Below are 14,740 nucleotides of genomic sequence, written 5' to 3' on the forward strand. Positions count from 1 at the left end.
CATTTTTCTTCCCACGTGACCCTCCCCAGTTTGCATTCGGTTTAAGGGACCCTGGACCCTGAAACCCATTTTTGCCCCAGTGGGCCTTGATTTTGTTTTAATTTTGTAAAAGCCATTTGCTAAAAGCTGACTTTATCAAGGGGTGATTTTACAGGATTAAATGGGCTGTTTTCAGTGCCTCATTCAGGGCATTCTGGCAGACCTGTGTCAACATTGTGCCAAGACAGGCTTTTTCTTAACTTGTCATGTTGAAATGGGTATAGATGCACAGAAGTTGCAAAATCAGCCCATATGGTCCTATGAACCCTTCAACCACTGTCCCTCGTGGTGACATCTCATGTAACCATGGCATGGTATCCACACCAGGAAGTGGGCACTGCTGTGATGCTGATGCTGTTACAGACTGCAGGCCTGGCTCAGGGCTCCCCAGTTTCCCCCTGTACTGGGGAAAGGAGGCTCTGTGACAGTTTCATAAAGTGTGTAAATTCCTGTGACTGCTGTGACAGGACATAGCTGTCCCATTGTCACTGAGATCCCCGTGTTCCTGAGAGACACCTCATTCCCTGTTCCTTGGCAACCTCTAACCTGTTCTCTGCCTCTGTAGTTTTGTCATTAAAAGACCCTTTGAAAGTACTTATTCCGGCCGGGCGCGGTGGTTCAAGCCTGTAATCCCAGCACTTTGGGAGGCCGAGACGGGCGAATCATGAGGTCAGGAGATCGAAACCATCCTGGCTAACATGGTGAAACCCCGTCTCTACTAAAAATACAAAAAAATTAGCCGGGCGAGGTGGCGGGTGCCTGTAGTCCCAGCTACTCGGGAGGCTGAGGCAGGAGAATGGCGTGAACCCAGGAGGCGGAGCTTGCAGTGAGCTGAGATCCGGCCACTGCACTCCAGCCTGGGGGCAGAGCGAGACTCTGTCTCAAAAAAAAAAAAAAAGAAAGTACTTATTCCAGCCTTGGCAACATGGTAAAACCGCATCCCTACACAAAAAAAATAGCCAGGCATATTGGCGCACACCTGTAGTCCCAGCTACTCAGGAGGCTGAGTTGGGAGGATCACTTAAGCCCAGGAGGTTGAGGCAGCAGTGAGCTGTGACTGCACCACTGCACTCCAGCTTAGGAGACAAAGCGAGACCCTGTCTCAAAAAAAAAGTACTTATTTTCCAAATAAAGTTACTGAACTGGCTAATCTCCTGGAGCGATGGGCCATTCTATGGGTGTCAGTGGCCATAATTCTTCACCTCCGCTTTCCGTCTGGACAGCCTGATCAACAAGACCCCAGGTTAAGCCTCGTTGGCTTCTTTGAATTCCTAGCTTGGTTACGTGAGAAAGAACTAATGTGTTAAAAGAAACAGTAGTTTTAAGAATAAAGAAAATAATCCTTGGGTTTTTGTTTTTGGGGTTTTTTTTTTTGAGACAGGGTCTTGCTTTGTCACCCAGGCTGTACAGTGGTGCAGTCACGTCATGCAACACGGCTCACCGCAGCCTTAACCTCCTGGGCTGAGGTGATTTCCCCCACCTCAGCCTCCCAAGTAGCTGGGACTACAGGTGTGTGCCACCACTCCCAGCCAACAGTCCTTGTTGAAGATAACCATGTGGTGTCTGTGTTGAAGTCAAAATGTAGAGACGAATCTCTAAATTTAATGTTTTATTTGGGAAGAAAAAATTGCAATTCAAGCAGACTGGGTGGTCTTCGATCTGTCCAAAGAACAAGCGAAAGTTGGGGCCAGCCTCAGTGGCTCATGCCTGTAACCCAGCATTTTGGGAGGCTGAGGCGGGTGGATCACCTGAGGTCAAGAGATCGAGACCAGCCTGGCCAACATAGTGAAACCCTATGTCTACCAAAAATACAAAAAAATTAGCCGGGGATGGTGGCAAGTGCCTGTAATCCCAGCTACTTGAGAGGCTGAGGTGAGAGAACTGCTGGAACCCAGAAGACGGAGGTTGCAGTAAGCCGGGATTGCGCCACTGCACTCTAGCCTGAGCGACAGAGCGAGTCTCCACTTCAAAAAACAATAATAATAATAAACCATGAACCTCATCAAGTAATTGTTATGTGTGCATGCATGCATGCGTGTGTGCACAGTTCCTGTCTCATAACTCCTACGGTCCTGTTACAATGTTGGGGCACTCTAGGCCTCAGGAGCAGGCCTCAGAAAACAGAATTTCCATCGCTGACCTTCTTCTCCTCTCTCACTTGCTCCTTTCTCTCTCCAAGGGAGGAATCTTTCCTGCCTTTCTTTCTGTTTTGGAGTTGTCCATAAAGAAATTCTCTACTTGCTTTTCTTTTTTTTTTTTTGAGGTGGAGTCTCGCTCTCTCACCCAGGCTTGAGTCAGTGGCGTGATCTAGGCTCACTGCAAGCTCCGCCCCCCAGGTTCACACCATTCTTCTGCTTCAGCCTCCTGAGTAGCTGGGACTACAGGCGCCCGCCACCACGCCCAGCTAATTTTTTGTATTTTTAGTAGAGACGGGGTTTCACTGTGTTAGCCAGGATGGTCTTGATCTCCTGACCTCGTGATCCGCCCGCCTCAGCCCCCTAATGTGCTGGGATTACAGGTGTGAGCCACTGCGCCTGGCCCTCCACTTGCTTTTCTAATTGTGGGTCCTAAGACCCTCATTTCAGAAGGGGTCCCACCACATAGCCTGGAGGAAGGAATGTTGCACAGAGGACAGTAAGAATGTGAACAGAGAGGCATTGCTGGGTTTCCTTGCTCATTAGATGATAATAATTCAACAGGGCTGCCCATACTTCAGTCATGTCTCTCCAATGGAGTCTCCATAAAAGGCCCAAGAGGGCCGGGCGCAGTGGCTCAAGCCTGTAATCCCAGCACTTTGGGAGGCCGAGACGGGCGGATCGCGAGGTCAAGAGATCAAGACCATCCTGGCTAACACGGTGAAACCCCGTCTCTACTAAAAAAATACAAAAAACTAGCCAGGCGAGGTGGCCGGCGCCTGTGGTCCCAGCTGCTCGGGAGGCTGAGGCAGGAGAATGGCGGGAACCCGGGAGGCGGAGCTTGCAGTGAGCTGAGATCCGGCCACTGCGCTCCAGCCTGGGTGACAGAGCGGGACTCCGTCTCAAAAAAAAAAAAAGGGCCAAGAGGACAGGGTTCAGGGAGCTTCCAGATACCTGAACGCATGGAGCCTCCTGAAGGGTGGTGTACCCAGGACGGGCATGGAGGCACTGTGCCCCTTCTCACATGCCTGGCCCTATGCATCTCTTCCTCTGTGTCCTTTGTATAATAAGCCAGTACGTGTAAGTAAGTGTTTCCCTTCTGTGATCTGCTCCAGAAATTAACTGAACACGAAGGTTAATTCGAGTTGGCACCTCCAACTTGAGGCCAGTGGATCAGAAGTTCTGGAGCCCAGACTTGTGGCCGGTGGGAAGTGGAGAATGGTTGGATGGGACTAAGCCCTCAACCTGTGGGATCTGAGGCTGTCTCCAGGTAGACAGGGTTGGAGTTGAACTGGAGGACACCCATTCTGGTGTCCACTGAAGAATTAATTGCTTGTTTGGTGTGTGGGGAGAAGCGCCCACACGTTTGGTCACAGAAGTCCTCTGTGTTGATTATTGTGACAGGAGAGCAGAGTGACACAGTTCAGTTTGTTTCTTCAGAGGCCGGGCGCCGTGTGGCTCACGCCTGTAATCCCAGCAATTTGGGAGGCTGAGTCAGGTGGATCACCTGAGGTCAGGAGTTTGAGACCAACCTGACCAACATGGCAAAACCCCGTCTACTAAAAATACAAAAAAAAAAAAAGTTAGCCTGGTATGGTGACTCGTGCCTGTAATCCCAGCTACTCAGGGGGCTGAGGCAGGAGAATTGCTTGAACCTGGGAGTCGGAGGTTGCAGTGAGCTGAGATTGCGCCACTGCACTGCAACGTGGACAACGGTGCAAGACTCCATCTCAGAAAAAAAAACATAAAAAAATATAAATACAAAAATTAGCCAGGCGTCATGGTGTGTGCCTGTAGTCCCAGCTACTCAGGATGCTGAGGTAGGAGAATCACTTGAACCCTGGAGGAGGAGGTTGCAGTGAGGTGAGATCGTTCCACCGCTCTCCAGCCTGAATGACAGAGTGAGACTCTGTCAAAAAGAAAAAAAGCTACTCAGTGGCTACAACTTTGGACTTTTTGAACTGTTTAGTTGGTTACTCTGAAGAAAAAAACTTTTTTTTTTTGGTCCTTGCAACAGAGTCTTGCTCCATTGCCCAGGCTGGAGTGCAGTGGCACAATCTCAGCTCACTGCAACCTCCACCTCCCGGGTTCAAGCGATCTTCCTGCCGCAGCCTCCCGAGTAGCTGGGATTATAGGCATGCACCACCATGCCTGGCTAATTTTTATATTTTTAGTAGGGACATGGTTTCACCATGTTAGCCAGGCTGGTCTCGAACTCCTCACCTCAAGTGATCCACCCCCATCAGTCTCCCAAAGTGCTGGGATTACAGGTGTGAGCCACTGTGCCCAGCCACTGAGTAGCATTTTATGACTGGGTTTATTAAAGCAAAGAATGTCGACTTTGATCACCAGTACAATTTGAACAAAAACTTGAGACGTTGTCAAAGTTGCCCACTCCAACTAAAAGGATTCTTAGATCAGGTTTTGTCAAGTTACCGGCAGAAGCTACTGAATGCGATATTTATTTATTTATTTGTTTGTTTGTTTATTTATGAAACAGAGTCTCTGTCACCCAGGCTAGAGTGCAGTGGTGCAATCTCGGCTCATTGCAACCTCCACCTCCTGGGTTCAAGCGATTCTCTTGCCTCAGCCTCCTGAGTAGCTGGGATTACAGGCATGTGCCACCACGCCCATCTCATTTTTGTATTTTTAGTAGAGACGGGGTTTCATCATGTTGGCCAGGCTGGTCTCGAACTCCTGACCTCAGGCAATCCACCAGCCTTGGCCTCCCAAAATGTGGGGATTACAGGTGTGAGCCACTGCACCCGGCCTGAATTTATTTTCTTAAGAGATGGGGTCTTGCTCTCTGGCCCAGGTGGGAGTGTCGTGGCATAATCACGGCTCACTGTAGTCTCAACCTCCTGGGCTCAAGCGATCCTCCTGCCTCAGCCTCTTGAGTAGCTGAGACTACAGGCGTGCACTACCACACCTGGCTAATTTAGTCTTTTTATGAAACCTAAAAAGAATGGTGAGTGATGGCAGTGGGTAAAATTAGTCTTAAAGTTGCAGCAATGCGGTTCAGCAACTATTAGATAAACTGATTTCAGGTTAGAGGCCGCTTCAGCAGCTAGGCTTGCAGATAATTATTTCTGGAGCAATGCTGTGTACCCTGAGTGCTTTTCCCCTTGGCTTTTTGATTCTGTTGTAGCTGGGCGTGGTGATGATGACCCAGCCCAGAAGATCAGCGTTCACAGGTGGGTCATTGACTCTAGACCGTGCGCCTCCTTGTGGTGGTATGGCAGCGGGAAGCATATTTTCCTACGGCCAGCGTTCTCCCAGTTGTCTCACCTCTCACTCCCATGCTGTTGCAGGTCAGCTCTTGCAGGGGCATATTTGATCTCTGGGCACTTAGTGCTGTTGTTTCATCATTGTGCAAACAGCCGCATCTTGACGAACCTTCGGGGACCAGGAAGGTGTGAGAAGTGTGGCTGGACCCCACTTTGGGAAATGCTCTGGACTCCCCTAGCGTCCTGGGGACTTACAGGGTTCCTTCATGTGTTTCCAGTTGGAGGCAAGCGCTCCACTTACTCTGGCTTTTGAAACTATTTCCCTAGCCATCGACGAGTACAAGCCCCAGGATGCTACCACCAACCCGTCCCTGATTCTGGCCGCAGCGCAGATGCCCGCTTACCAGGAACTGGTGGAGGAGGCGATCGCCTATGGCCGGAAGCTGGGCAGGTGAGTGCCTGGACTCGGGAGGGTCCCAGCTAGGCCCTCACGCTAGTCTAGTTGGCCTTGTTTCCCTCCCTAGCTGAATTTTAGCTCTCAAACACCATGAACTCAAGGGAAGGAAAAACCCTGTCTTTCTGCCTGTTTTTGTTTATCAAAGTGTAACCTGCATGGAGTGACCTGCACCTGTGGTAAGTGAGCAGCTTGGAGTCTTGCCAATGTGTGCACACCCAGTGAACACCACCCCAGACCGGATGCAGGGCTCTCGCAGACCCCCAGAGGCCCTCCTCCCCTTCTGCAGTCAGTCTCCCCAGCTCTGGTAATACTTACCTTCTGGCTGTCATTTTATTTTATTTTTTATTTTTCAGACAGAGTCTCGCTCTGTCACCCAGGCTGGAGTATAGTGGAGTGATCTTGGCTCACTAGAACTTCCGCCTCCCCGGTGCAAGTGATTCTCCTGCCTCAGCTTCCCAATTAGCTGGGAGTACAGGTGTGCGCCACCACTCCTGGCTTTTTTTTGTTGTTGTTGTTGTTTTGAGACAGAGTTTTGCTTTTGTTGTCCAGGCTGGAGTGCACTGACATGATCTCGGCTCACTGCAACCTCCACCTTCTGGATTCAAGTGATTCTCCTGCCTCAGCCTACCAAGTAGTTGGGATTACAGACATGAGCCACTGTACCCGGCTATAATTTTTGTATTTTAGTGGAGACAGGGTTTCACCATGTTGGCCAGGCCAGTCTCGAACTTCTGACCTCAAGTGATCCACCTGCCTTGGCCTCCCCCAGTGCTCAGATTATAGACATGAGCCACCGTGCCTGGCTTTTTAATTTTTTAATAACTTTTATAACTCCCAGAATGTTCTCTGGCACCTGTTTGCAGTAGGTCCCACCCCCTTACCCAACCAAGCACCTGTAGAGCACTCTTCATGCTCATGGCTTTGAGTATTTTAGATTCTCTTCAGGGTAATAATTCAAAGCTTGAAGATGGTGCCAAGCAGGCAATGTGGGCACCACACAGGAGCAGGTCCCTCTCTGGTACTGGCTTTGCTTAGGTCCAGGTGGCTGGTGAGTGGCTCCCCTGACCACGTGTGAAAGCCACTCTGGACGCTGCGTCTGACCCTCTCCTCTCTCATCGTAGCTCCCCTTTCCTCCTCCTCTCGTGGTGTTGCGCCCCCGTGGCATCCGCGAGGCCTTGGTGCTCTTGTTATTGGCTGACACTGGTGCCTTTGCTTAGCTGGGTGATCAACAGATGAGCCCCGCCCCCATGTCCAGGTGGCCCAAGAATTTTTTTTTTTTTTTTTTGAGATAACGTTTGACTCTGTCACCTAGGCCGGAGTGCAGTCTCACAATCTCAGCTCACTGCAGCCTTGATGTCCTGGACTCAAGCCATCCTCCCACCTCAGCCTCCCAAGTAGCTGGGACTACATGGAGGTGCACGCTACCACACCTGGCTAATCTTCGTATTTGTTTGTAGAGGCAGGGTTTCGCCATGTTGCCCTGGCTGGTTTCGAACTCCTGGGTTTGAGCAGTCTGCCCCCCTTGGCCTGCCAACGTGCTGTGATTACAGGTGTGAGCCATCGCACCCAGTCTGGCCCAAGAATTCTGCCCCCTGAGCATCTAGCTGAAGATCTTCCTGTGTGTAGTGGGCTAACGAGGCCACTCAGATTTTGGAACAGCATCATGGACTTCACCTAGTGTCTGTCCAGTGACTTTGAAGAGATGGAAAATATAGTATTTTGCAAGTGCCAAAAGATAGAGGGATGCAGTTTGGGATGATGAAAAGAGCTCTGGAGATAGATGGTGATGGTTGTACAGAATTGTGAATGTGCTGAATATACTGAAAAATGGCAGGTTGGGGGCAGTGGTGCTCGCCTGTAACCCCAGTGCTTTGGTAGGCCAAGATGAGAGGATCCCTTCAGCCTAAGAGTTCGAGAACAGTCTAGGCAACAGGGCGAAACTCTGTCTCTCCAAAAAAATTTAAAAATTAGCCGGGCATGGAGATGTGCACCTGTAGTCCCAGCTACTTGGGAGGCTGAGGTGGGAGGATCACTTGAGCCCAGGAGGTCAAGGCTGTAGTGAGCCATCATCACACTACTGCACTGTAGCCTGAGCGACTGAGTGAGACCCTGTCTTGGGAAAAAAAAAAAAAAAAAAAGGATAAGATGGGAAATTTTACGTTATATGTATTATTTGGCTACAATAAAAAAATGTTTTAAGAGAAAACAAAAGATGGAAGGAAATTTGGCAAAGAAATAACAGAATTCATTTTGTAGATTCTTGTGCACTTGAACCTTAGAAGCTTCTAACCTGCTTTTTTCCCTTTGAATTTCAGGTCACAAGAGGACCAGATTAAAAATGCTATTGATAAACTTTTTGTGTTGTTTGGAGCAGAAATACTAAAGAAGATTCCTGGCCGAGTATCCACAGAAGTAGACGCAAGGTAAGGATGCTTGCTCCTGCGCTGGACAGGCTGGTCAGGTGTCCACAGCTGCACACGTGGATGTCAACGTGAGGTCAAGGGGCTGCTCCACCCATAGTCTCCATTCCAGGGGCCCAAGAGGTTTATTCTGAACTTTCCCACAGTTGGTACTGACGACCAAGAGCTCCTTGTTTAGCAACTGATCTCTAGTGTTTTTTATTTTTATTTTTATTTATTTATTTATTTTTGAGATGGAGTCTCACACTGTCACCTAGGCTGGAATACAGTGGTGCAATCTCAGCTCACTGCAACCTCTGCCTCCTGGGTTCAAGCATTTCTCTGCCTCAGCCTGGCAAGTAGCTGAGATTATAGGCACTCGCCACCACGCCCAGCTAATTTTTTGTATTTTTAGTAGAGACGGGGTTTCATCGTCTTGACCGGTCTTGAACTCCTGACCTCATGATCCACCCACCTCAGCCTCCCAAAGTGCTGGGATTACAGGCATGAGCCACTGTGCCCGGCCACTAGTGTTTTTTGTTTTGATTTGTTTTGTTTGTTTTTTGAGACAGTGTCTCGCTCTGTCGCCAGGCTGGAGTGCAGTGGCACGATCTCAGCTCACTGCAACCTTCGCCTCCCGGGTTCAAGCAATTCTCCTGCCTCAGCCTCCCGAGTAGCTGGGACTACAGATGCGCGCCACCACACTCGGCTAATTTTTTTGTATTTTTAGTAGGGACAGGGTTTCACCATGTTGGCCAGGATGATCGCCATCTCTTGACCTCATGATCTTCTCCCCTCAGCCTCCCAAGGTGTTGGGATTATAGGCGTGAGCCACCGCTCCCGGCCTAGTGTTTTTTAATACAAATTATAGCCTGTGGATCCCACTAAGGACCTTTGGGAGACTGGGTGTGAGTCGCTGTCACAGCCATTCTGCGAACCTCAAGTGAGGGGAAGGTTGGGGGCAGTGGTTGGTGCTTACACTGGTGCAGCTCAAAACTGACTTGTGCCGACACCCAGCCTCCAGCTTGCTCTGCCTTTGGGCAGCCTGCATGATCTGAGGGGATGGGTCCTTCTTGCTCCTACAGGCTCTCCTTTGATAAAGATGCGATGGTGGCCAGAGCCAGGCGGCTCATCGAGCTCTATAAGGAAGCTGGGATCAGCAAGGACCGAATCCTTATAAAGCTGTCATCAACCTGGGAAGGAATTCAGGCTGGAAAGTAAGTGGTCCCCCCCCAAGGAAGGAGCTTTCAGAGACTTTTCCTCTGTTGTCGGGGCAAGGTCTACGTGGCATCAGGCAAGTTTGACTCTCTCAGCCCTGGGGAATGCTAGACTGGGGAGCACAGCCCACAGTGTGGCCTTGACCAGCTGACGTCAATCTAGGTCTGCCCTCTGCTCCAGAGCCAGCTCCCTCACTTGCTGGTGATCAGAAATGAGGGATTTCCCAGGAAGTACCATCCACCCACCCAGCAGAGAAGAAAAGCCACTGGTTAACACCTGCAGATTCTGTCTTTCATTCCTCTGTCCTGATCAACACAAGCCTGTATTTACATGATTTTTAAAAAGTAAACTATCGTTATATAAAATACATGCTGCCTGGGCAAGATGGCTCGTGCCTATAATCCCAGCAATTTGGGAGGCTAAGATGGGAGGATCACTTGAGCCCAGGAGTTCCAGACCAGCCTGGGCAACGAAGTGAAACCTTGTCTCTACAAAAATATAAAAAAATTTTAGGCCGGGCGTGGTGGCTCACGCCTGTAATCCCAGCACTTTGGAAGGCCAAGGCAGGCAGATCACGAAGTCAGGAGATGGAGACCATCCTGGCTAACACGGTAAAACCCTGTCTCTATTGAAAATATAAAAATTAGCCGGGCGTGGTGGCAAGCGCCTATAGTCCCAGCTACTCGGCAGACTGAGCCATGTGAATGGCGTGAACCCGGGAGGCAGAGCTTGCAGTGAGCCGAGTTTGCGCCACTGCACTCTAGCATGGCTGAGAGAGAGAGACTCCATCTGAAAAAAAAAAAATTAGCTGGGCGTGATGGCACACACCTGTGATTCCAGCTACTTAGGCGGCTGAGGCGGGAGGATCGCCTGAGCAAGAGGTTGAGGTTCCAGTAGCTGTGATCACACCACCGCACTCCAGCCTGGGTGACAGAGTGAGGCCCTGTCTCAGAAAAACCAAACCAAATGTATGTATGTATGTTCAGAGTGGAAGAGATAGAAAATGTGTAAAACAAAGTAAAACTCCTGTATGATGTTCTCACCCAGGAGCAGCCAGTGCTACACTCAAATAATGCACATCAGGAAGAAGTGTTTTGTTTCCACATCTGTGTGTTTACATGTTCTACCACGTGCCATCACTGGCTTTGAGATAGCATCTCACTTTTTCACCACGGCTGGAGTGCAGTGACACAAACTCAGCTCACTACAGCCTTGACTCCAGGCTCAAGTGATCTTTCCATCTCAGTCCCCCAAGTGGCTGGGACAACAACACGCACACCACTCCTGGGTAATTTCACCGTGTCCCCCAGGCTGGTCTCGAACCCCTGGGCTCAAGAGATCTCTACCCATCTTGGCCTCCCAAAGTGCTGGGATTACAGGCGTGAGCCATTGTGCCTGGCCTCATTTGTGGGTTTTTTTTTTTTTTTTTTGAGATGGAGTTTCGCTCTCATCCAGGCTGGAGTGCCGTGGTGCTATCTCAGCTCACTGCAACCTCCACCTCTTGGGTTCAAGTGATTCTCCTGCCTCAGTCTCCCGAGTAGCTGGGATTACAGGCAGGCGCCACCACGCCCGGCTAATTTTATATTTTTAGTAGAGATGGGGTTTCTCCATGTTAGGCTGGTCTCGAACTCCCAACCTCAGGTGATCCACCGCCTCGGCCTCCCAAAGTGTTGGGATTATGAGCCACCACACCCGGCCCATTTGTTTTTATATGTTGAAAAATACTCCATTTTATGGATAGGCCAGTTATTCATCTGTTGATGGACACCTGGTTGGTTTCCACCTCTTGAGCTGTGACGTATAGTGCTGTGGTCGGTTTCCATTTCTCGGGCTGTGATGTGTACTGCTGCTTTGAACACATTTGCTGCTATGAACATATCTGCTGCTAGGAACACAGATGTGCCAGTTTTGTCCTGGACACGTTTTTGTTTCTCATGGGCGTATGCCTAGGAGTGGAGTCTCTGGGTGACTGCTGGAGGAACTGCAGGCTGTTTCCCAACTCAGCTGTGCCATCTGCTGTCCCCCTCGAACAACCCCGTGTGGCCATGTGGCAGAGGCGCCTGGGGAGGGAACTTGTGTCTGGGGGTGCCTGAGCAGTCTTGGCTGTCTCATCCCATGCCCCAGCCACATGGCAAAGTATGGGCACTGCCCTGTCCTTGGGGATCAACCCCAGGATGTCCAGAGTGCACTGGGACTTGGGCAAGGGGCCTAGTGTGGCCAGGGGGCTCCTCTCAGCAGAAACCAGGGTGCTGTGGGCCTGCTGTGGGGTGGCCCCAGGAATGGCTAGGGTGGAACAGGGTGAGGACTGGAATGTGGTCAGAGACAACCCAGTGGTTCTAGCCTGGGAGCTGAGCCCTGGTGAGTTCTGGAATGAGGTGCTGGCCTGGCGCAAGAGCACGGGCACCCAGAGGGCCTCCCTTGCCTTTGTCTATTGTGTAATGTGGGTTGGAGAAAATCCCGGTCACCCATAACCCACTATCCATTTAGAACCCTCTTGAGTGTTACAGATTTGTTCTTAACAATGGCATGAGCCTGTTCCTGCCGTGTTCGTTTAAAGCCCGTGAGCATCCTTGGCAGCCTTGGCTCTGGGTGGGCACCTGGCCTGCACTCACCTGCCCCCGCCCCACAGGGAGCTCGAGGAGCAGCACGGCATCCATTGCAACATGACGCTACTCTTCTCCTTCGCCCAGGCCGTGGCCTGTGCTGAGGCGGGTGTGACCCTCATCTCCCCATTTGTTGGGCGCATCCTTGATTGGCATGTGGCAAACACCGACAAGAAATCCTACGAGCCCCTGGAAGACCCTGGTGAGGGTCCCTCTGAGGTAACGGGGTAAGGGGTAAGGGGAGCAGCCTCAGCAGCACCTCAGGCAGGAAGAGCCCGAGATGGAGCTGCCGCATCAAAAAGCAGTGAGGTGCACAGGTCTGCGCGGGGCAGGCAGGGGTGGCAGCTCAAGGTAGTGCAGCCAGCAGGCATTGGGAGGGCAGGTGGGGTGGTACCTCTGCTGAAGCCTTCCTGGTCACAGCTTGGTTTCTTTCCAGGGGTAAAGAGTGTCACTAAAATCTACAACTACTACAAGAAGTTTGGCTACAAAACCATTGTCATGGGCGCCTCCTTCCGCAACACGGGCGAGATCAAAGCACTGGCCGGCTGTGACTTCCTCACCATCTCACCCAAGCTCCTGGGAGAGCTGCTCCAGGACAACGCCAAGCTGGCGCCCGTGCTCTCCACCAAGGCGGGTGAGGCCCCACTGCCCGGCTGTGGCTGCTGCTTCAGGACAGCGCCAAGCTGGTGCCCATGCTCTCCACCAAGGCGGGTGAGGCCCCACTGCCCAGCTGTGGCTGCTGCTCGGGCAAGGCCAACACCGCCCCGCCGCACTGCCCTGTGGGCGATCCCTCCTTCCAACACCACCCTGCTGCGCTGCCCTGCGGGTGATCCCTCCCTCCTGTGGGGCGAGCACATCTCGGGAGACATCAGGGTGAAGCAGACCTCAGTGGAGGGCTTGGCTTTACTAACACGTCTCACTGAAGGCGTCAGCCGAGGCTCTGTGGGCTGAACCCCACTTCCAGCAGGAGCCTTGCTGGGGCTGAGGCCTGGCCCTGGTGGAAGATGCTTGGGTGCAGCGGGTTCAGGCCCTGAGCCCAAGGGGCCAAGGTGGGCAGGGACGTGGGCAGGCATGGAAGGCGGGGTCTTGTCCCGTAGCCCAAGCCAGTGACCTGGAAAAAATCCACCTGGATGAGGCGGCTTTCCGCTGGCTGCACAACGAGGACCAGATGGCTGTGGAGAAGCTCTCCGACGGGATCCGCAAGTTTGCCGCTGACGCAGTGAAGCTGGAGCGGATGCTGACGGTGAGTGCTGTGTGTGGGGGCCACATGTGCCAAGCCCCATGAGAGCCCGGGCCTGGGTGTCGGGGTTCAAGCTGGGCACAGTTCAAACTTTGGTGAGACCCCAGGTCTCATTCACGTGCTGCCCAGCAAGCGGGGCCTGCGGAGGCCATCCCAGGGTGGAGGGTGCCTGGCACCCAGGGCTGGTCCTGGCTCCTCTCTGGCCTGTGTGGCGACTGTGGTGTTGGCCAGCCTGTGGCCCTGGCCCACAGAGTGCAGACCCCACAAGGGCCTCCCTCCTGCCACATGGTGCTTTGTGGGGCTTCAGGGTGCAGAAGGCAGGGTTGGGAGACACCGCTCATGCTGTGTTTGTTTCTAGGAACAAATGTTCAATGCAGAGAACGGAAAGTAGTGCAACTCTGAGGGGGGACTCCAGGTCTGCACCGTCGGCCAGCTGGGGTCTGACTGCACATGGCTTCTGATGAATCTTGCGTTTTTTACAAATTGGAGCAGGGATAGATCATAGATTTCTGATTTTATGTAAAATTTTGCCTAATACATTAAAGCAGTCACTTTTCCCGTGCTGTTTCATTCACTGTCTCCATCCCCTTTATCCCCTAAGCATCACTTGCCCCAGCTGTGACGGGCTGTAACCTAGGTTAGGACTTAAGAGATGGGGTCAGGGTACTCCAGACACAACCCACTGCCTGGGCCACCACCTGGGAACCCAAGTCAGGGTTGTTGCTGGGAGGCCTTTGATGGGGGGGCCCTTCCTGGGTAGGGACCCGCCCGAGCCCTGAGGCCTGTAGAGTGCATGGGTGGAGTTAGGCAAGGGCAGGCTTCTGATGCCAGGGGCTCCCAAGGTGCTGTCCCAGGTGGGCCACAAATGGACACTGGAGCAGTCTCAAGCCTCCAAGCATGGGCACGTGTGGATGCCTCCTGGAGGAGCAGTCCCAGCCACACCCTCCCTCCTGCTTTTGAGGGCCTGGGCCTCCTATTCCGTCAAGGCTGCACTGCCTATGCCCCCTGCCCCCCTCCTGACCTGTTATGGCCGAGACCTTGCATGGGATGCCAGGTTCCTGTATGGGGTCATGGTGCCACCTTGTGGGGGCAGCACACGCACCAGCCACTGGCCTTCAAGTTGCCATCCCCATTTTTTTTTGACAGAATCTCAATTCTGTTGTCTAGGCTGGAATGCACCCAGGCAGTGGTGCAATCTCCCTGCAACCTCTGCCTCCCAGTTTCAAGTGATTCTCCTTACCTCAGCCCCCGCGAGTAGCCGGGATTACAGGCACCTGCCACCATGCCTGGCAAGACAGGGTTTCACCAGGTTGGCCAGGTTGGTCTTGAACTCTTGACCTCAAGTGATCCACCTGCCTCAGCCTTCCAAAGTGCTGGGATTACAGGCATGAGCCACCGCGCTCGGCCTTTTTTTTTTTTTTT

General features: G+C 52.1%; 1 protein-coding gene across 3 annotated transcripts in view; it reads left to right on the forward strand.

Annotated features, from left to right (window-relative positions):
- Window positions 1-13,888, forward strand: part of TALDO1 (transaldolase 1) — a 17,091-nt gene extending 3,203 nt beyond the window's left edge. The window contains exons 2-9 of one of the 3 annotated variants that reach the window (XM_026447308.2): window positions 5,486-5,587; window positions 5,729-5,852; window positions 8,174-8,281; window positions 9,343-9,474; window positions 12,105-12,280; window positions 12,515-12,789; window positions 13,176-13,321; window positions 13,677-13,876. In XM_026447308.2, the coding sequence (XP_026303093.1) occupies window positions 5,794-5,852; window positions 8,174-8,281; window positions 9,343-9,474; window positions 12,105-12,280; window positions 12,515-12,789; window positions 13,176-13,301 (876 nt within the window). In that variant the 5' untranslated portion in view covers window positions 5,486-5,587; window positions 5,729-5,793 and the 3' untranslated portion in view covers window positions 13,302-13,321; window positions 13,677-13,876. Of the gene's footprint in view, window positions 1-5,485; window positions 5,588-5,728; window positions 5,853-8,173; window positions 8,282-9,342; window positions 9,475-12,104; window positions 12,281-12,514; window positions 12,790-13,175; window positions 13,322-13,676 lie in introns of all 3 variants that reach the window. The other 2 variants (XM_026447307.1, XM_026447306.1) reach the window with 2 other exon arrangements.
- Window positions 13,889-14,740: the final 852 nt, after the last annotated feature.

Source organism: Piliocolobus tephrosceles, chromosome 13 (assembly GCF_002776525.5).
Source record: "Piliocolobus tephrosceles isolate RC106 chromosome 13, ASM277652v3, whole genome shotgun sequence".
Classification (NCBI taxonomy): Eukaryota; Metazoa; Chordata; class Mammalia; order Primates; family Cercopithecidae; genus Piliocolobus; species Piliocolobus tephrosceles.